This window comes from Nelumbo lutea, chromosome 5, assembly GCF_056320005.1.
Source record: "Nelumbo lutea isolate HS-2025 chromosome 5, American lotus-T2T, whole genome shotgun sequence".
Taxonomy (NCBI): domain Eukaryota; kingdom Viridiplantae; phylum Streptophyta; class Magnoliopsida; order Proteales; family Nelumbonaceae; genus Nelumbo; species Nelumbo lutea.
The window spans coordinates 80749089-80771826 of NC_142688.1; the positions used below are offsets into that span (position 1 = coordinate 80749089).

The following is a 22738-nucleotide window of genomic DNA, read 5'->3' on the forward strand; positions in this document are numbered from 1 at the left end:
AAGAAACTTCCTCTTCATCAAACAAATCATAATCGACCCACCCTCCATCTTCCCGATCTCTCTCCTCTGTACGTGTCCTAGCATATCTGGGGTTTGGGCTATGCGAACCTGTCCTGTCTTCCTCCTCATCTATTGGTGTTCTTGAAACCCATTTAAAATTTTACTTGTTCGGCCTACTCAGGCTGTTCTTCGACTGGGTCTTCTTTGGGGAAGAAGATAGACCCAGATGTCTGACTATAGTCCTTCCCCCCTTACTTACGCTCACGTGACTTTTAAGTGAGTCACATGAAACTTCCGTCCGGCTCAACCCCTTAGCCTGACTGGTCTGTTTCTGGTCTGGTTCATGTACCTTACCCTCCATGATTCGCCCCTGGTTCGGCCCCCTTTTGACCACATCAGCAAGGGATGACCCCACCTCCTGAAAATTTAAACAATTTTTTTGAATTATTTTCTTTAATTATGCTGCCGCACAATAAAACCCTGCTACTTGACTGTTCCTTTCCCCTAAGTAGCTCGCCCCTCCTATCTTTATTACCACCCTCTTTCTGCATGCCATGTGGGTTCAAAGAGCCCATGTCATCATCGTCTTCCTCTTTTGAACACTGGCTCCACAGAGTCGCTTCAGCTTCTGTCAGAATCCAAGTTTTCCTCCATAGACCATCTGGAAAATAGCCACCACCCAAGGAACCTCTTCTGGCTTCATCACACACAACTTTATTTCCACAGCTCGCAAGTTGCTAAAGCTGCAATCCACCATTAAGCCCCCCATTGCAGAGATTATCTTCCCCACATTCTTCTTCCTCCAGAAGTTAAAGGGCAGCCCAATTAGCTTTAACTTAATGCTTCCCATGGAAACATCCTCCTCATTACAAGACATATGCCACTCTTCGATGGTAATCAACACTACCTGTGTTTGAAAAGAAGATAACTCAATCTTCTCGCCCCCTGCATCTAGAACCGCTCTATTGTCACTGAAGGGCACTGCCAATGCATCCAAAGGAAGCCTAATCTTCTTCGCAATATCTGCTATAATAGGCTTCAGTCTGCGACCTCCGTGCCAGCAGTTAGTATGTATCTGTTTTCCCATATCCCTTTCTCCACTTCCATCTTCACTGAGCAGGAGATCGTAGGTTGTTCTGCCATTGCCGATTGTCTTTCCTTTACGTCACTGTTTGCCGTTTCATCCCCCACTGAAACCTCGATTTCTTTCTCCTGTAAATCCTTTTGCACCCCATTCTTCACCTCCTCTGTCAGAACTAGATACTCCTGTAACCTCCTGGCAAAGAGTCTCCACCCCTGTTTATTTCCTTTTGGAATACAATCCATCTTTCTCTTCCTTTCCCTGAAATACTCTGATAAAATTATGTACCAGCCCTTCTTGTTATTCCTCAGTTCAACACCAAAACTCTTCCCTTCCATCTTCAGTTGCCCCTTACATCCATTCTCTTTCTTCGAGTAGATAGCTCCATCCACGAAACCTTTTATTCACACCACAGCATCACTGAACATAAAAACAGTGGTTTTTTTCTCTTCTTTAATCTTCAGACAAGCTTGGCCGTTGTTTCGGCAGTCCTCGAACACAAATTTCTTAGCTTCAATCACCATTTATCTTCTCCATCTCACAGCCGGATCCTCCTCAATGTTTCTGATCCTATTTATAAGAGTTCTACCCTCAGAATTGTCTGCCTTTTCCTACAAATCTGAACTTATATCTAAGTTTGTGGTTTTCTTTGCTTCAGGTTTAAATTGGGACTTTGGATTCAGAAGAGGTCTTAGGGAAGTGGAGTTTGAATCCCTCATCTTTCTTTTGACCAGATTTGATTTAGTTTTTTTTTGACCAAAGTGTGGAGGACACTACGGTGTGGTCAATTTCCCTGGTTGGCCTTTTTATTTATGCTTCTTTCTTCAACTTTTTAATACGACCAAATACCTTGGGGGTTTAACTTCCCAGTGAAAGAAATTTGGAACAAGCCTAACCCTCCCAATATTCAGTCCCTTTGTTGGGAGGTCTTCCTTGGAACGATTAATACTTGTGATGTGTTGTAGAAAAGAAGGCCAAACAAATGCTTTTCCCCTCACATGTACTTTTTTGATGTAGAGGCTGCAACACTTAACTATGAAGAAACATGTGACAAATCTAGAAGGAACAAGAAAGAAAGTGAAGCATTCTCGTGCTTGAATTTAGCTGTTTTCTTGTTTATTATTTTGTTTTGATGATTTCCTAGGTTGTTTCTTAGTCAATTAATGATTTCTACTGGATTGTTATTTTTTTTGAAAGATAAAGAAAAAAATTATTAAAATCAATGTTTTAAAACATGGAGGCGTGACCCGAGGCATTCCACTACCTAGAGGTGTGAGGTGTAGTTCAAAACATAAGAGGCGTAAGCCTCCCGAACACAAGGAGGCATAAGCCTCCTTAAGAGGAGGGAGACAAGGAGGAAGGAGGAGGAGACATAAGCCTCCTTCTCGGTCACATGCTCATCAAACACCAAATGTGTCACCTTTCTAAATTGCAGAACGTAATCGAGCAGCTCTTCTTCGAACTTCTGTTCCACATTTCTCAGGTCTGCCATTGTCTTCTTGTGCTCAAGGGTGAACTACTTTGCAACAAATTTCTCTACCAACTCTTCCTAGGAATCAATGCTCCCTACAGCCAGATTCATAAACTAGGAGTAAGCTGGCCTGGTAAGTGACTTAGAAAATTTACGCACCTTGAGGTCTCCATCTAGTGTGAAGGGGCCTAGAGAATCTTCAAACTTGCTGATGTGTTCTTGGGGATTGCCGAACTGTCCATCATAGAAGCACCATTGCTGGGGAGGATGGTACCCTATTGGATATGTCTTCTGCAAGATCCGAGTAGTGTACGACTTCTGTAACATGGTAGTAGTATGAGTCTTCCCTTGTCTCACCTCAATCAGGCTTTGCATGTAATCATGGAGCTCTTCTTGATTGAGTGGTGTTTCTGAAGGGCCATCGGATCTCCCTGCTGCTGTCATAATCAGTGGTGGTTTGATATGACGGTGTGGGTAGTGTTCCTTACAAAAAGCATAGATCTGAATGGATCTGGTCTCTGGAATGCTAGATCATGGGTCTCTAGTGTTACAAGTTGAGAAACTGGTGCTGGCTTGGCCTGGTACCGATGTTGGGTGGCCGACTGAAGCGGCTGATACACATCCGCTGGTGGCTGAGTTTGAGGCTCTAGGACTAAGGTTGTTGGAGTAGCTGGAGGAGCATCTCCTTGATCTCGTTCTGCTGCTGCTCTAGGCAGTAAATACGTTCTACCTCATGGAATCCCGTGGCTATACTATCCAGTCAGCTGTCTATTCTAATGACTCGATCAGTGAGGTTGTACAACTTATCAGCCAAGGTCTCAGTTCTCCGCCATCTTTGTACTCAAACTGAGGTTCAATAACAATCTACTGCTGGCTCTCCATCAGATCTTCTGGGGTCGGAGCCAAGCTTCCTTCGGGAGTCTTCATTTTCCTCGACACCATTATCATGATTAGGAATGAATCCAGAGATTCTAAATTTAAGTCTAGGGGGAAGGCACAACAACGGTCTACTTGAAAGATGGTAGATGGCCTTATAGGAGGAGTTTCTAGTGAGTTGAGAGGTTGTAGAGGGTGGTTTTCTTAGATTGGAGATCTGAGGTCAGGAAAAAGAAGGATGAGAGTAGAGAAATTAGTCGGTCTTCAGAGAAGCATAGATCACACAAGGTTTGGTTATGAACGTGTGAGGGGGGGCGTCTCTCGTAGATCCCTTATTTATAGATTTCCTAGGGAAGGGAGGGAAACTTTCCTGCTTTGGGAATGTTGTTACAAGTTTGTTAGATCTGAGACACCTGGCCAGTCAGTGAGCAAGGGTGCAATTACTCTCTTTTTCGGATCCTCAGGTGGGTGTGTTAGGGAAGTGTGACCCAAAATGCTTAAGTATTGAATAGCGTTTGTGATGAGCAATGTGGAATTATGGAGAAGTTGCACTATGTGTTCTCAAGACAGGTGGGCAATGTGGGCTTGTGAAGTCCTGCTACAATATGGACCCAAAGCATGATAAGGCACTGTAGAGTTGTTACCATGATGTGAGATGTGTCAAGGAAAATGTGATGGGGGAGCTATGTACACGCAATGGGTGCGTTGAGGGTTGCAATGAAGGATCTATGCGACGAGTAGTCGATTACCAGATGGAGGAAGATTTTTTCTTTGAACAATTAAAAGAAATTTTATTAATGAAGCTTGAAGATTACAAAAGGATGGGTGTAAAATTCACTCTAGCAATATAAGGATTTATAGATTGCCCAAAAGAAATGTTGTCTTAAAGCCCCTTGCTTTGCTAGAGTATCAACCATTCCATTTTCTGTTCTTTTCACCCATTTGAAAGACACATTAAACTCCCTTATTAAATTCTCAATCTCCTTGAATTTGTATTGGAAAACCCAAGGGATTTGGGTGCTGCATGTTGTCCATGAAATGACTACCTGAGAACCCCCTTCCACTTGTAGATTGTGGAAACCAATGTTTGGCAAGTTTTAATCCCTGCAATAAGCTTCCCATTTCTGTTGTTAGTGCATTCCCTTGCTCCAAGGACCTGAATTTGTGCCACCACTCTTCCTTTTGAACTCCTGAAGACTCCCTCTATTCCAGCCAATCCCACTTCGCAAATGAAGGTTCCATCAAAGTTGACCTTTATGAAGTTAGAAGCTGGGGGTTTCCAAATCATAATTTGCCTTTCCTTTTCTTGAGCCGAGAGTGCCACCTCTTTCCAATTTCTCAATGCTATCATTTAGGCCCCGTTCGCTTTTCGGTAAGTTACTTACCCGGGAAAATGCAGTTACCTGGGTAAGTTTTTCTTGGGAAACACTTACCCAGGTAAGTGCATTTACCCATGTTCTTTTATGTCTCATGTAAATAAGGCAATGACCATTTTAGCCATAAAAATCCATTATTAAAAAGGGTATTTTTTCCCCATTCAAGTGTTGGCAACTTTCCCCCTAGGTGGGAAAGTTATTTACCCACCTAGGAGATGGGTATCACTTACCCGGGTAAGTGATACCCAGGAAAATAAACTTTCCCTGGCTCCCACATAAATCTGAAAAAAGAACATGGGATTCTTGGTCAATGGGAACCAAAATCCCATTGACCAACTTCCCCCCCTCTCAGAATCCGAAAAAAGAACGCCTCCTTAGGGAGAAGTTTGGGAAAGCCTCCATAGTTTTTACCCAGGCGGTGTGCCTTGATTTTTATTAACTCAATAATTTGCCACAAGGCCAGGGGTTTCCAAATCATAAATTGCCTTTCCTTTTCTTGACCCGAGAGTGCCACCTCTTTCCAATTTTTCAATATATCATTTAAGGAGAAATTTTGGAAAGCCTCCATGGTTTTTACCCAGTTCACTGCCTTGATTTTAATTAACTCGGTAGTCTCCCCTTCGGTTCTGCTTTTGTCATTGAAGATTCTACCATTTCTTTCTTCCCAAATGGTTCAGACAACAGCTGCCCTCACTGCTTTCCACAAAAGATGTCCTATTTTCTTTGGTTGCCTTAGGAAATTAGGCTCAAAAAGACCCACCACATCCTTAGGAGGGGACAACCTGCACCTGAAAAGGAGAACAAAGATGTTTCTAGATACAAAGCACAAAGGAACAGACTACAAAGCACCAAAAGACTTCCAAAACACTAGATGAAAGAAGATTACAACAGTGTATCATTATGAGACTTCCTTGTGATAAAAGATAAGAAGTAACTAATATAGACTCATGGGATATCTGCGCTGTGGTTCTGGTTCTGTGCTACCATGTCATTATCTCATTGTGTCACCATTGCTTTGCAATGGTTGACTGCATGGCCTTGTGGCATGTCACTTACCACAGGTAGTGCAATGTCTAAATTTATGTACTTACAAGTTTCCAAATCAGGCATGTGGTACCAACACTCATAGGTCTCACCAATTAGGCAAGCTAGTATCTTCAAAATTCAAATAAATAAATAACAGAAAAAAGAAAAGAAAAAAACTTCAATAGCCTAGAATGTTGTTTCTTAAATTCTGACATTTTGAGAGATACCTAAGATATTATTGGTTGGAAAGTTTCTTGTTGCCTGGTTGATCACCACTTAATGAGCTGTTTTGTTCATTAGAGATCCCATATCTGCTAATTGGTTGACTATCTTTTGTTTTACAAGCACAGGAATTTTTCTTTCCATCTTAGAATGCATTCACTTTCCATAAAAGCTTTACTGTGCTCTTTTTTTTCCTTTTTCTTTTTCTTTAGTTCTGTTAATTTAAACATTATGTTGTTCAAACTTGTCTCATGATTGAAGATATCTTCTCGTACACTGCATATACCGTGGGATGATGCTGGGTGTTTGTGCCCTGTGGGTGACTTTTTTAATTATGCTGCACCTGAAGAGGCAATGCCTTGCTCTGAAGATTTAGTAAGTTGGAAAGAAGTATCTTCTTTGAAGTTTAGCTATTTGTGGAAGTTTGATGCTAAGCAATTCAATGCCTATTTGCAGAGGTTAACAGATGGAGGGTATGAAGAAGATATTTCTGCATATTGCTTCTATGCAAGGAAAAGCTATAAAACAGGAGAGCAGGTATATGCAAATATGATTGCTCTGAGATTTTATTTAACTGATGCAATTCTATGCAGGTAACTTGCTAAAGAATTAACAAAAGTTTCCAAATCTAGTTTGTGTAATTTTGCTATGTGATAAGAATTGGTTTTTTCTCCATTTATGAGAATGTCAGACTGAAAGTTTGTTTGCTTACCCTTATTTTTAATCATTTTTTTTAAATAGATTACAGGTTGTCTGTTTCTTTCATGCTGTTTGTTGTTTTTCATAGCATCAAATTAGGGAGTCTGGAATAGCTGCACTTGATGGGCTGTTTAACCAATAATAACACATGAATTAGTGACTAAGTTCCCATTTTCAACTGTCTTATTTCTCAATATTCTGTATCTCCATGAGCTTTGATTAACTTTCCTCAGCCACTCCAGTTAGGTAGTGGATTTGGAAGATTGGAGCCCCTTCAAGCTTTGCAGCTCCATTGTTCAAATCTTTCATGGAGTTATTGGTGTAGCCAAAAATATCTAGCATGGAAGTGGTTGTGAATCCAGCAAGGGATATTCACGATAGACTTAAGGTCTTGAATGGGAGCTTGGTTGGGCGTTTTGTGAACTCTGATCCAGATGTAGAGGGTGTTGGTGACTGGGTGGAGGCTGTTTGGCATCCAAGGAAGCCGTTCAAGGTTAGGAAGTTGAATGTCGGGTTCTTTCTATTCCCTTTCAATAGTGAAGCAGAGGCGAGTGATATTTTAAGGAAGGAACAAAACCAGGTTCGATCCCCAGAGGTTAGGATTGGGCGATGGAATCTCCTAGTTGGTGCAATCAGATATTTGGGTCCTACAAGTCTAATTTGGATAAATATTTTTGGAATCCCCCTACATGCTTGGTGTTTCCAAACTTTTAAAGCAGTGGGGGATGCATGTGGAAGATTCAGGTTCATGGATTCTCGATCGATCTCCTGGAGGAGTCTTGTTGCTACTCGTATCCTAGTTGAAGTCGACAAAGTTCATTTGGTCCCTTCTTCTCTTGTCCTTCATTTTGCTGGAGAATGTTATGATTTAAGAATTGGAATAGAAGGCTCATATCTGATGAGATGGGTTGAAGATCTAGAGGAGTTGTGCAACTATTCTCAGTCATCTAATGCAAACTGCGGGAAGATGAACAGCCCACTCAACAGAAGGCCTGAGGTTGAAGACAGGGGCATTATTGGAATTAATGAGAATGTCTATCAAGGTTCGAGGGTTCGCAATAATGACGAGGATAGGAAAATCTTGAGAGATGAACCGATCGGTGGGGCCCATCTACTTGGGATCGAGAGCTGTATTGCAGTGAATACCTTTTTCGATGAGGAAGGAAATGGTGGGCAGAGGTCATAATGAAGGAACATGTGGAGGTTCAGAAAGAGGAGATGGTGGGGCAGGGTACATGCTTGAGGAAGTCTCCATTGATAGTTAAAGGAAGGGAGACGTGGGAGGGAAAGGGGCCCACACTGAATTTCTTAAGAAAGAATCTTAAGAAGCAAAACAGAGCCTCTTGCTTAAAGGTTAACAGGAAGTCCATTTGGATTAACTTGATATTTTGTGGTATATACTTTCTTATGATGAATTATATTGTAATGGTTGATTACTTGTGTGGGCCTTTTATTTTATGTTATTGGTTGTGTCTGTGTTGTTGGGCCTTAAGTTATTGGGTCTGCTTTGGTTCCTTTTGTAATATTATCATTGTTAGAGTGGCTGTTCCCACGTTTGGGACAGTCACATGACTTTTAATGATGTCATGTGACCTGTTAATTAAGTGTTTATCCTTGCTGTTTTGCTAATGGGCTTTAGTTATAGGGCCCAATAGTACTTTAGGCTCAGTTTGGAAGGAGTATAAATACAAATCTGTAGAGGGCAAAACCTTGTATTTTGTATTACTTATGTATTTGTACTATTTCCAAACTGTGCCTTATATCCTTTGTTAGTAGTATTACTAATCAGGGGTACTTTTGTACTTTATTGTACCATCTTATTGACTTAAAAGATTTAGGGCCTGTAGAAATCTTCTATTCTGCCGCTCCATTTTCTCTACTCTTATCTTCTCCAAAACCCTCTAACTCTATCGCAGCTTTGCAGGTTTAAAACACATGGTATCAGAGCACTGAAGACTACTCTGTGACTGGTCCGACCTTCTTATTTCCTCTCTTTTTCTCCTCTTTTTTTTTTTTTTCCTGTTTTTCTATTTAGGGGCCTCAAACAAACAAACACACACTAGAAGAGGGCTGCTGAACTTCAGCCCTAGAAGCAGGGCTGCTTAGAGAAGTCCTAGTTCTTGTTCCAGTGGAGGTGAAGCACAGCCATAGCAGTGTTGACAGTGAGAACAGGATTCAGTAGCCGAACCATACAAGGAAGAGTTCAGGTGTGTTTGGGTACTGCTAGGAAAGTGTGGGACTTGGATTTGTGCCTCAATCCTTCACATTTCAGTCTTTTAGAAGCTTAGCAACATTTTTTTAAACTCAAGGTGGTCTTAGGGTTCAGGGGAAGCATCTTTTAAGGACACTAGATCAACTAGAAAAGAGTTCCAATACTCCACATTGTACAAATTACAAATGTGTTGCTAGATGAGTACAACTTCTGGAAATGGTCAATTTCAGCCAAGTTATTTATTTTTTCCAAAGGTCTGATGGGGTGATGGGGAAGTGAAGAAACCCAAAGAAGGAGAGGCTGAATTGCCACATGGTGCAAAGAAAATGCAACAATGATGTCCTGGTTACTTGCCTCTATGACTCTAAAGTTTGTAGGACAATCCAGCATTTCCCTACTGCATTTAAGATTTGGGAAAAGATTTCAAAAACCTATGGACAACAATGCAAAACCAATGTTGGAATCTATAGATTGACACAAGATATTGCTGCACTGAAGGGGAGATGATGGTTGCTACTTATTTTGCTACTTTGGAAGGATTGTGGGAGGAACTTGATCATCACCTTACTATTAATTGGGACAGCACTATTGACAAAGAAAAATATGATAGGCAGGTTGAGGAGGGGAGAGCCTTCAAGTTCTTGTCAGGTTTCAATGTTTTCAGAGCGAGAGGTGCACAAAAAGTGCAAGACTCCAAATGCACCTGAGGCACAAGGCGAGGTGCATGCCTTTTTGAAGAAGGCAAACAGAGTTTTTAAAAAATACAAAATATAAAAAACATATAAAAAATTTAAAAATTACAAAAAACCAATACATCTTTGTTAAAAAAGATAGACTTGAAATTCAAATTTTCAAATGAAATTAATTGATTTGTTTAGATTATTAGTGCAATTGGTTAGAGGTTAGTTCGTGCATTTAAGAATTAAGATATGACAATGCAATCTAAAGTTCTAATTTCTGCAATTTGCATACAAATTACAAGAATTTAAATATCATAAATAAGATACAAAATGCGGATATAAAAGAAGTTAAAAGACAACTTACCTCTCCAAGTCTCTCCATGGTGTTAAGCAATTAAGCCTCAATACCACAATCACTGAATCACTACATCTAGATCTAGTAAGTGGTAATCGGAAAATCCATTTATGACACATCACATTCACATCATTAATCATGATCAGTATTAACAAAAAAAAAAAAACAATCACAACTTAAAGTCTTAAACTAAACAACAAAAAAAGAGTAGATGCTCAATTCTTTAAAACAAGGTTGGATGAAATAAGGTTGTGTCTAATGCTATCACTCATCACTCATTTTCCCGTTTAGTCTTCATCTTCATGATCTTATTTCTCATTCTTCTTCATTTGGAAGTTCAACTTCATCTTCATCATCATCACAATTATAGTCCCCAAAGGCCTCTTCCCAATCTTCTTCCTCAAGCTTTCCATCTTCCAAACAGATTTGAGAACTTGAACCTCCTCTAGACTTTCTTGCATTGGCTGATGCTGTTGTTCTTACATGAGTAGCTGAAGCTGAACCAGAACCTCTATTTCTTTTACTCATTGTTGGCTCTTCAATTCCCGAAGCAAGAGCCACATCTCCCCATGTTAAAGAATCATCGTGAAATACTAACTCATTTTGGGTGTCAACATGCTTCAGGTTTGAGAACTGAATCAACCCGTGAACAACCCTAGTTCAAGATCCTTTAAGGGAATGGAGTTCGTGCAGGCAGGTCAGTGGAGGAGATCCTTGAAGATAGAAGCAAAAAATTTCCTGTTCGAAGAGATGAGAATCAAGGGGAAGGTAAGCTTGAAGGTAAGGGAAGCGAAAAAGGGTACAATATTGCTGTAAGGATTAGAAGTGATCGAGTGGCTAAGAGAGTTCATAGCTGGAGCCTGTTCAAGAGGTAAGCAGATAAACTGGCAGGACTTTAGTACATTAGAAGGGAGAAGATATGTTGTTGAATGTAAGAGGAATAGAAAAGGCTTCTTCATAGCTTTGGCTGAATTTTTTGGTAAGGGACGAAGGCAGCTGGTGTGTCTACCAGCAAGAAAATAGAGCCAAGGATGGGGGGAAGTTGACTGGTTGCTCAAAGAGTTTTTAGCTCAAAGAGTAGCAAATGATAAAACAGCATCCATAAGGGAGGAGAAGGCATATCTCAGCAACAGCAGAGTAGAACAAGGGCCAGTGGTCATGGCAAAAACAAAAGGCTAATGCAGAATGGTGGGAGGTTTAGAGAGAGAAGAGTGGGATAGTAAGTTTGTGATACAAGCCAAGGAAAAAGGTTAATGATTGGAGGAGGGTAGCTGACTTACTGGCAACCAGGTTGAAGCTGAAGAGTGTCTTCATAGTAACCCCCTTCTATAACTGTAAAGCCCTCCTAGATCTAGTAGAGAATGGATTGGAAATATCAGCTATCAATATTCAGGCTGATTTCGGATCATTCACAGTTTTTAAATGGAATCCAACATCCAACTCCAAGGATTTATTTGTCGAAGATGGTTTGGTGGTGCGTGTAATAGGCTTGCCATTTCATTTGTGGAAACAAGAAGTAGCAGAGTCTATAGCATTATTGTGTGGAGGAATCTTGAAAGGAGCTTTCTGGGGTGATCTTTATTCAGTAGCAACCTGCTAAGTGGTGTGAAGCCAGAAGACATTCCACGAAAGGTAGAGGTACGAACAGAGGGGAGTTTTGTCTCTATGTGGCTAGCATCCTCCATTGAAGTAGGGCTATGGAAAGAGGCTCGTATGGTAGGAGGGGAGGAAGAAGAAGCATTATGTGGACTTGTGAGATTGGTTAATTCAAGTGGGAAGGAATGTTTCACTAAAAAGGGCCAACAAATTCTGGGAAGCCAAAAAGCTTTGGGGAAGATGGAAGGTCAAATTTGTAGAAAGCAAGAAAAGGCTATGACAAAGGGCAGATCTTTTGCACATGTGGTGTCAGGGGAAATAGACAAAAATATACCAGTGTCTAAAGGGAGAGGGCTGAACCAGCAACCTCAGATAGGGAGGGTTGCTGGTTCGACCATTAAAGCAAAGGGGCATGACTTGTTAAGAGGTCACGTGGGAGGAAAAGGCTTAGAAAATGGGCCCAGTTGAGTGGATCCCTTTTCTGGTGGGCCGGAGAAGGCAACTCAATTAAAGGTTTTAAAGCTGGGTTCTTATATTACAAGTTTTGAGCCCAAGGCCCATTACAAGACAGATGGCCCAAGGGACCCTTTAAGTAAGCACGTGACTGGGAGGAGGGATGAGCTGATAGACGAGATTAAGCGTCTATCTTCTTCTACCCCGAATCCCTCCTTTCGGTCGAACAGTTCAGGCGCAAAATCTCAAGACTCTCAGTCTCGAGGCTCTCTACAATGGGTCCCATCCAACCTGGCGAACCGTCTCTCACCAGATAGGCGCAACTCGAGATACTTGAAGCCTAGTGATTTGAACAGAACAAGGTTTGAAGATTGGTTGAGTGAGCAAAATAGCAGTGACGATTCTGATAGAGATGAAACTATAAGTTTGGGAAGTCTATCTTCGAAAAGCAACAATGATTTACTTGAAATAGGAAGTTTGCATACAAAGCTGTTATTTTTAGAGGAAGAGATTGAAGAGGTAGGTGGCGGGAAGACTAGAAATGGCGAAGAAAATGGTCCTAAAGCTGTGAAAACTCCTCTTCCCTTCGTCGAGGGAGCTGATCCTGAGTCTAATGAATTACAGGATGTTGGTGGAGAGGGACAAGAATCGGTCGTGAGGATGGATGTGGGTATTTCAATGTCAGAAACATAGAGAAAGGATTTCCAAGTGGGTAGGTCATCAGGAAGTGATTCTTTCACTATGTCTACTTCACAACTTTGTCCAAAAAGGGGAAAGGCCTTAAAACCATTTGTCGCCTGTCAACAACTAAATTCCAGTGATTCTAGTCCTACCCCTGTCCTACCAGGTATGGGTGTCAATTCTTTTTTAGGTACTGGCTTGTGTGCTATGCCTGTAACAGATATGCCAGCTTCCCATCCAGGAGGTTCTGATGCAAGAGAGAGGGTGATAGTGGAAGGAGGAGAGAGTGTGATGGAAGGAAGTAGTAAGGGGGAGGCGGACAGATTTTGGGAGTTTATCTGTACAATGATGGAGGAACTAAAAGAAAAGGAAGGATTCTTAGAGAGATGATGTAGCCAAAATAAGTGTGAGCAGGGTAAAATTCTTCCTCAGACATTGGTTGGAAAGGGTGGAGAAAAGAAAGAGGATGGTTGTTGTATTCGAAAGGAGGGGAAAAAGGAACAAAGAAGAAAAAAGATCTGAAGTGGAAAGGCTAATCTCAAACATTGAGGGAGATTTAGAATTTAGTGGTAGAGGGGATAGGAGGAAGGGCCTAAAATGAGGAGATTATGGCCTTTTCATGGGTGTTTTTGCTATTTTGTCTCGATGAAAATTATTAGCTGGAATGTAAGAGGGTTAGGGAGTGCAAGAAAAAGAAGGGTGTGATCAAAGACCTATTCTGAAGGGGAAAACCCGATATTGTGTTGTTACAAGAATCCAAAATGATGGAATTAGATGGGAGAAAAGAAAGAGGATGATTGTTGTATTCGGAAGGGGGGAAAAAGGAACAAAGAAGAAAAAAGATCTGAAGTGGAAAGGCTAATCTCAAACATTGAGGGAGATTTAGAATTTAGTGGTAGAGGGGATAGGAGGAAGGGCCTAAAATGAGGAGATTATGGCCTTTTCATGGGTGTTTTTGCTATTTTGTCTCGATGAAAATTATTAGCTGGAATGTAAGAGGGTTAGGGAGTGCAAGAAAAAGAAGGGTGTGATCAAAGACCTACTCCGAAGGGAAAAACCCGATATTGTGTTGTTACAAGAATCCAAAATGATGGAATTAGATGGGAGATGGGTGAGGAGTTTTTGGAGGTCTATAGGTTTAGGTTTGAGCTCTTCTCCTTCTTGGGGAGCCTTGGGGGGGATCATAACACTGTGGAGGGAGGATGTGGTGGAAGTAGTGGAAGAATTGATAGGCAGATTCTCAGTTTCCATTATGTGTAAGAATGTAGAGGATGGGTGTGTATGGGTCTTAACCAATATGTGAGAGGAACTATATGCAATCAAGGGGCTATGGTATGGCCCTTGGTGCCTGGGCGGGGATTTTAGATTCTCTGGTGAAACCAGTAATCCCCAATAGGTAATTACAACAAGCATGAGGAAATTTAATGGTTTTATTGAAGAGTGTGAATTGAAGGAAATACCTCTGCTGCAAGCTAGTTACACTTGGTCCAACCTTCAGGAAACCCCTTTGTGTTCGAAGATGGGTAGGTTCTTATTAACCTTGCCTGGGAGAATTGTTTGGAAAACTTGGTTGCTAGAGCGTTACTCGGGGTCACCTCCGATCACTGTCCTATCCAGATAGGTACTAAGTTTTTTCCTACAGGACCCAAACCTTTTAGATTCGAAAATATGTGGCTTACCCATCCTGATTTTGTGAAAAAAATGAAGGAATGGTGGGGTGAGGAGGAGAGGGGAGTAAGATGGAAGGGGATCAAGTTTCATAAGAAATTAAAAAGGTTGAGAGCCAAAATAAAAGAGTGGAATAGAGATCATTTTGGTAGAATTGAGGAGCAAAAATTGTGCCTAATCTCTCGAATAGAAAACTTGGATGTAAAGGAATCTCAAAATGGGTTGACCGAGGAGGACAAAGTGTTAAGGAGACAATTGAAAAAGGATTTGGAAGAGGTGTTACTGAGGGAAGAAATAAGTTGGAGACAAAAATCTAGACACAAGTGGATTAAGGAAGGCGATGGGAACACTAGATTTTTCCATGATTTGGCAAATGAGAGATGAAGAAAGAATCTTGTGACCAAGCTAGAGATAGGAGAGGAGGTGATTACCAACCAGGATGACATAGCCAGAAAAATTGTGGACCACTTCAAATCGATTTATAGAAGACCTTTGAGTGAGAGAGCAGTTGTGGAAGGGGTGGAATGGCCAAGAATTGATGATGGAGTGGCAAGGTGGCTGGAAAGGGATTTCGAGGAAGAAGAGATTAAGAAAGCTGTCTTTCTAATCGATAGATCCAAGGCTCTAGGTCTAGATGGCTTTACAATGGGTTTTTATCAAGACTTTGGGAGGTATTGAAAGAGGATTTAGTTGAGTCTTTAAGGAATTTGCAAACAATTACATTATAAGCCTTGGAATTAATGCCACCTTTTTGGCCTTGATACCTAAGAAGAATGATGCCAACCACCCAAAAGATTATAGGCCTATCAGTCTGGTGACAAGCATCTATAAAATTCTGGCTTAAGTGCTCTTGTTGAGGATCAAAACAGTCCTCCCTTCTATCATTAGTAAAACCCAGGGGGCTTTCATTCAAGGGCGACAAATAACAGATCAAATCTTAATTGCGAATGAGTGTGTGGAGGAAATGAAAAGGTCTAGGAAGAATGGTTTCATTTGTAAATTGGATCTTGAAAAGGCCTATGATTTGGTGGACTAGGAGTTTCTATTAGAGGTTATGCGAAATTGTGGATTTGGGGACAAGTGGTGTAGTTGGATTTTTGGGTGTATCAGTACTTGTCACTACTCTATTATGGTAAATGGTATGGTGAGGGACTTTTTTCTAGCTTGTAGGGTTGTTAAGCAAGGGGATCCACTCTCACCCTTCCTTTTTACCTTAGTAGCTGATGTGATTAGTAGGATCATTACTAAGGCTGACAGTGAAGATGCCATTAGGGGTTGAGAATAGGGAGACACCAAGTCCCCGTCACCCACCTTCAGTTTGCAGATGACTTAATGATCTTTTGTGAAGGATGTTTTAGCGAAAAGGTAGCAAACCTAAAGGAGCTAATCAAAGGATTTGAAAGTATTTCTAATTTGAGAATAAGTTTGGAAAAGAGCTGCATAGCAGGTATAAATTTGGAGGTAGGGGAGGTTGAGGCTATTGCGGAGTGTCTTGAGTGTTCCACCTCTGCTTGGCCTATGTCATACTTAGGGCTTCCTTTAGGGGCAAATCCTAGGGAGAGTAGATTTTGGACCCTAGTGATAGAAAAGTTTGAGAAGAGATTAGCCTCATGGAAGAGGAATTATGTCTCTTTAGGAGGGAGAATTACCCTAATAAGAGCTACCTTGGCTAACTTACCTACCTATTTTTTGTTTGTTTTTAGGATACCAGTTAGGGAAGCTAGGAAATTGGAGAAGTTGATGAGAGATATCTTATGGGAGCCGGGACAAGAAAAAAAGGATAACTTGGTTAATTGGGAAATTGTGTGCAGAAGTAAAGAAGAGGGGGGTTTGGGACTTGGGAGGGTAACTAGAAAAAATCAAGCTCTGTTAGGGAAATGGTTGTGGTGATGGCCATTGGAAAGAGAGAGATTGTGGCATGAGGTGGTGGGAAGCATTCATAGGAGGTCAAAGAATGGATGGGATGCTGGTGTATCAAGGCAAGCTAACCTAGCAGCACCTTGGAAGGCCATTCATAGCACCCTTCCTCAATTCCTCAATTTTATCAGGTATGAAGTTTGTTCTGGCAACACTGTTCATTTTTGGGAGGATATTTGGGTAGGAGACACACCTTTAAAGGATCTGTTCCCTTCGCTATTTTCTGTTTCTTTGTACAAAAAAGAGGTGGTCTCAAAAATTGTCTCACCTTTGGGAACACCCTTAGATCCTACTTGGGATTTTGGGTTTCCTAGAGGACTTAGGGATGATGAAATTGAATCTCTTTCTGTCTTGCTTGGTTGTCTTAATCAGGTTTGTTTGGATCCCTCCAAGCCAGATAAGAGGGTATGGACTCCTAGACCCAATGGAACCTTCACTTGTGCTTCTTTCTTCAAGTCCATCTCTCAACTTTCTACTCACCAACCCTTTCCGTCAAAAGAAATTTGGTGCAGGCCAGTTCCCCAAAAAATTATGGCGTTTTGTTGGGAAGTATTCCTTGGGAAAGTAAACACTCTAGATAACTTAAAAAATAGAAGAGCTTTCCTCTGTATTTCTCCTAATTGGTGTATCCTCTGTAGAGCTCACAGTGAGGATTGTTACCACCTATTAATATCTTGTCCCTTTTCTGCTGACCTTTGGGCTTGGCTACTTTCGTTGTTTGGGAGTAGTTGGAGTCTACTAGCAGAAGTTCACATGCTCTTCAACTATTCTACCTTTTATTGGCCTACAAAAATAGGGAGATTTATGTGGAGATGTACTCGTGCTGCCTTGATTTGGACTCTTTGGGAAGAAATGAATGTTAGAATTTTTCAAGAAAATGAAAGGAGCAGTTAGGATTTGAAAGACTGTGTGTTAAATAGGGCAATACCTTGGCTGAAGACCTTGGAAATATTTCATCAATTCTCCTTTAATGACCTTTGGAGAAATTGGTCAGCAGTAGTAAGGTGTTCATCCCTAAAGGACAAATCAATTACAAGCTGGTCTCCTCCATCCGAAGGCTTACTGAAGTTGAATTTTGATGGAAGTAGCATGGGTAATCTAGGATTATCCGGAACGGGGGGTGCTTTGAGAAATGAGAAGGGAGAGATTTTGTTGTTCTACTTAGGTTCCTTGGGAATTGGGGACTCCATCAGGGCAGAACTTTTAGCTGTTGTACAAGGGGTGCAATTTGCAAACCAGCTGGGGGTACAACACCTAACAATCGAGGGGGATTCCAAGGTGGTGGTGGGTTGGTTGAAAAATCCTGGAGAGGCTATGTGGCGTTACAAGAATGAAATGAAGAAATTTAGTAGGTTGACAAGGAATATGTTGGTCACTGTATGGTGGGTGGGGAGATCAACAAATACTTTGTCAGATGTGTTAGCTAAGCAAGGGGTAAATAGGGAAGAATTGTTTTGGGCTCAGTTGTGATTCTTGCTTTTCTTTCTTAGTTTACTTGTAAGATTCAAGGAGGGGCTGCAGCTCGCGCCTCTCCTTGGGATGTTGTATGAACTCACTCTAAATCTGCTTCTGAATTAATAAATTTATTATCATTCATCAAAAAAATACTAGCTCATTTTGGCTCCAACATCTTCACGTTCATCTCCGTTAATAACCATTCATTACTCATGTATATCTTTCAAAGATATAGGGTTAGTGAATACATGAATCAAAGTTCTCTTTAAGTAACTGGTTAAACTTAATGAAGACTCAGTCATTTAAGCGCTTTTGATCCAACCAATTCCTCTTTCTGGTATGGATCATGATAAATTCATAAAACATAAGATTGATTTTTAAAATTTAGAACTAAAAGTATAAACATATAATGGATTATAAAATATAATGTTAAAAATTCAAGTATAATAAGGTACAATTTGTAATTACATGCTCAAATATGATTCAGTTTCTCTCACATCCAGATTAACTACATGTTAAACTAAGAACTCTGATTGCAATCTTTTGTGAATTTGGAGCAGAAACAACATATGCAACCCACCAATCAGCTGTAGAAATTTAAATAATAACAAAATATTAATTAATAATTTATTTGAATAAATAAAGAGGGTTAATTAATTAGATTAAACAAAACATTAACTAATAATTTATTTAACTTTTAGGTCATGCATGTATTATAGATAATTCTCTGCACTGGAGATTGGTAGCTTTTCTTTCCATTCTTTTCTTTTTCAAAAGTAAAACTAAGAAGAAAGGGAAAATTGAGTGAACAAGAATGGGAATTTTCACAGCCTAAAGGGTGCCTAAACAACCACTGCAAGGAAGTTAGCTACCCAATCCCACACAAACACACACACACAAAAAAAATATATATATATATATATTTCATATTCTGATTTTTTATTAAGAGAGAAACTATGCCTTCCACATATGAAAAAGAACCAACCCTCAAAATAGGTCATCCCACACTAGAAGACAACAAAAAAGACAATCGCAAGCAACACCAACAAAACCCTTGTGACCCTTCTCTTTTGAAATCTGAGGCCTGAAAAAAAAGGGCTTCCAAACAAACCATGCAAGGCAAACAATCATGTCTATAGCCATCTCAATACACCTCCATATGAATTTTACTTGAAGCACTTAATCAGCAACCAAAACATGACTCAAATTCATACTGCAATTCTGAGAACACCCCTATAAATAGTACATTAATGTGGACTTTTAGAGTTTTCAGGATGAGAGTTTGAGCTACACCAGTCAGAAAATTGGATGATCAAGAGAAGGCAATTGAGAGATTCACGTGGGGGGAAAAAAAGGGTGCAACTCTTAAGTGAGCATGAAGCTTACATGTTTACCATATGCAGAGAACCAGTTCAATGATTTCTTTGACTTTGTTTGCTTATGTTTCTTGTTCTAAAGTGCTGGTTCAAAGTTAATATGGCATTACTTACCTGGGCCTTTATGGCAGGCAAAAAAAAAAAAGAAAGAAAGAAAGAAAGAAAGAATGGTAGGGATTCTCCTACCTAGGTAGTCCCCTCCAAGAGGAGATAATGTAAATCTCACTTTCATAGATTTTTTTCAATCTCAAGCTCTTCAGAAGAGGAGACATCTTGGAGAAAGGTTCAAATTTTTGACACGATATGCCTTGTATTAGACGTATTGTATCGTATTGGCAAGTGGCCAATACACCTTAAGCTGTTGTTTTAAAATGTTAAACAACATTTAAACCTACCCCCTGCCCAATTTTTGAAAAAAAAAAAAAACTAATAAAAGGGATGCATGTGGTACAAACTACCGATACACCCCTTCCGCTATATCAAGGTGTATCGATAATTCGATACTTTGACCCTTGCTTAAGAGATAATAGTCAGGTGGTGATTTTGGTCTACTCTGGTCTTGTAGATGCCTGTGATCTGTTAGAGTTGATCTCCTCTGTATTCTTCATGGGCTCAAATTGTCCCTTTTCATGGGATGTGAGAATGTTCCAGTTAAAAGTGATTCCGAAGTAGCTAATGAGAGTGTGGAAGCAATAAAGGGTGGGGGGAGAGGTTTGGTGTGCAAGCTAGACTTGGAGAAGGCTTATGACATGGTGGATTGGGACTTTCTTTTGGTGGTTATGAGAAGTTTTGGATTTGGAGATAGATGGTGTAGGTGGATCAGGGGTGTGTTAGGTCATTTCACCGCTCTATTCTGGTAAATGGAACTATTGTGGATCATTTTCCTGCTCTTAGAGTTATTAGGCAAGGGGACCCTCTCTCACCCTTCCTGTTTACACTAATTGCAGATGTTCTTGGAAGACTAATTTTAAGGTCTGATTCTAGGAATTTGGTGAGGGGATGGAGAGTTGGTAGGGAGGGCATGCCAATCACTCATTTGTAATTTGCGAATGATACTATTTTGTTCAGTGATGGGGGGTGATATTAGGTGGATTAGAAATCTGAAATTGGTTATCCAGCTCTTTGAGAAAATGTCCAATTTGACGGTCAATCTTGATAAGAGTTGTGTGGTGGGGATGAATTTAGGGCAGAGGGAGGTCTTAGATAGTGTTGAAGTTCTTGGATGTGAAGTATCTCAGTGGCCTATGACATATTTGGGTCTACCTCTGAGTGATAATCTGATAAATGAGTTTTTGGAATCCAGTGATTGAGAGATTCGCTAAAAGATTGGCCTCCTAGAAGAAAAGCTACTTGTCTTTGAGGGGTAGGATTACTTCGATTAGGTTTACATCGACTAATTTGCCTATGTACTATTTGTCAGTGTTTAAAATTCTAGAAGTGGTAAGTAAAAAATTGGAAAAACTCGTAAGGGATTTCTTATGGGAGCCCGGAGAGGAGAAGAAGGATCATAGAGTGTGCTGGGAGGTGGTATGTAGAAAAGAATTTCGGTGGTCTAGGTTTAGGGAGCATCCAAAAAAGGAATTTATCTCTGTTGGGTAAGTGGTTATGGAGACTTCCAGTAGAAAAGGACAAATTATGGGCAAAGGTGGTGTTATAAGCATTCATGGGCTTGCGGCTGATGGTTGGTACATTGGCCCATGGGCTAGAGCAACAAGAGCTTCACCTTGGAGATCCATCCATGACATTTTACCTCTTTTCTTACCTTTCATTAAATACCTTGTACTTTGGAAGCCTTGTTAAATTTTGGGAGCATGTGGTTGGGGGACTCTCCTTTGAAATAACAATTCCCATCCCTTTTTAATTTGTCTGACCTCAAGGATGAGCCAGTTTCTTCTTTTTTAGTGCCATCTAGCTCCAGTTTTGGCTTTGCTTGGAATTTGGGGCTTAGGAGGGGACTTAGAGATGTTAAGTTAAATTGTGTCTCCAACTTCATAGTTTGGATGGGGTATTCTTGAATTCCTCAATGTCTGATGGTCAGTTTTGGTGCCCTACTTCTTAGGGGGGGACTTTGGTGCCTTTTGTTGTTAAAGAGGTTTGGAACAAACCTATTCCTCCTAGGACTAGTAGTTTTTGTTAGGAAGTTATCCTTGAAAGAATCAATACTTGTGATCTCATTCAGAGAAAGAGACAAAATAGTTTTCTTTCCCCCAGTTGGTGTATCCTTTGTAAGACCAATGGTGAGACTTGCTACCACTTATTAATCTCCTGTCCTTTTCTTTCTGTTATTTGGGAATGATTTTTCTCTTTGTTTGGGTGCAGGTGGAACCCCCCACCAAATGTTTGAAGCTTGTTCAACCCTACCTTTGTCAATTGGAGGAAAATGAGGGGGAGAATTCTGTGGAGGTGCACAAGAGCAGCTGTTTGCTGGTCGGTTTGGGAGAAAAAAGAGCTTTTCAGACAAGGAGAGAAGTAAAGAGGCTCTCATTGAAACTATTACCATAAGAGTGGTCCCTTGGGTGAAATATTTGAGTAGTTTTGAAGGCATACCCATCGATGACCTGCTTAGGAACTGGAAGGAGATGGCTAACTCATCTTTATCCAAGACTGTTATCAAACCGTTTTGGTCCCCTCCTACTTCTAGGTTCATCAAGCTGAACTCAAGCTGAACTCTGATGGTTAATGAGGGAAACCTAGGCCCATTAGGCATAGGGGGTGTCTTTCAGAATGAGGAGGGGAGGGTTATTGCTCTCTTTTTTTGGACCCATTAGTTCAGGGGACTCCTTGAGGACTGAGATCATGTCTTTGATGGAGGATGTTCAGAAAGCAAAAGAACTAAACATCAGAAAACTGATCATTTAAGGGGACTCTAAGCTGGTAATTAGTTGGCTGCAAAAGGAGGAGTTGGGTTGGTGGAATTACATTAATTAAAGAAGGAAGTTCAAATGGGTAACTCAAGGCATAAAGGTTAAACTTCAGTGGGTTAAAAGATGTGCTAATTCTTTTGCTGATGCCTTGGCAAAGAAAGGGGTGGGAAAGAATCATCTGTTTTGGGCTGTGATGTTATTTGTTGTTTTTTCTTCATGTCTTCTTGGAGAGAGTTAAGAGAGTTTACCCCTCTCCATGGTGTTTCATTGTAATTCTTTTCTTAATTAATGAAAGTTTTTTTTGTTATTTATAAAAAAAGGTGATTCCCAAGTAGCTATTGGTGAAGGGATGAGAGATCCATCGTATGGACACCCAAAAATTGCGGAATAAGGGGGCGGATTTCAAAAAATTTTTCTCTCCCTTCAACTGGGAACCGCATTCCCTATTTAGAAAAATCATATTTTCAATGATCATTCTTGAACCATAAACTGAACCGGATCTTGAACCAAAAGGAGTAAGAGATGATTATACCTGATACAGAGAAATAGTATCCCCCAACGAAGGTGTTCACACCCAAGGAAGGATCCAAAGACTGCTCCCACTGAAGATGGCGTAGTGCAGGATGGAGCAGAATCAGCAGTGTTCTTCTCCAAGAACTCTGTCATTCGCAAGAATCAGCAGGATGGCACGTGAGCAAAGCTTCCTACAATTTTTTCTGAAAAAAATGAT

At 40.6% G+C, this 22738-nt stretch overlaps 1 protein-coding gene across 3 annotated transcripts in view; it reads left to right on the forward strand.

The window, feature by feature from the left end:
• Nucleotides 1-22738, forward strand: part of SDG40 (SET domain group 40) — a 36883-nt gene that overhangs the window by 11469 nt on the left and 2676 nt on the right. For 2 of the 3 annotated variants that reach the window (XM_088946615.1, XM_088946616.1), the window contains exons 5-6: nucleotides 6314-6427; nucleotides 6509-6589. In XM_088946615.1, the coding sequence (XP_088802741.1) occupies nucleotides 6314-6427; nucleotides 6509-6589 (195 nt within the window). Of the gene's footprint in view, nucleotides 1-6313; nucleotides 6590-22738 lie in introns of all 3 variants that reach the window. The other variant, XM_088946614.1, reaches the window with a different exon arrangement.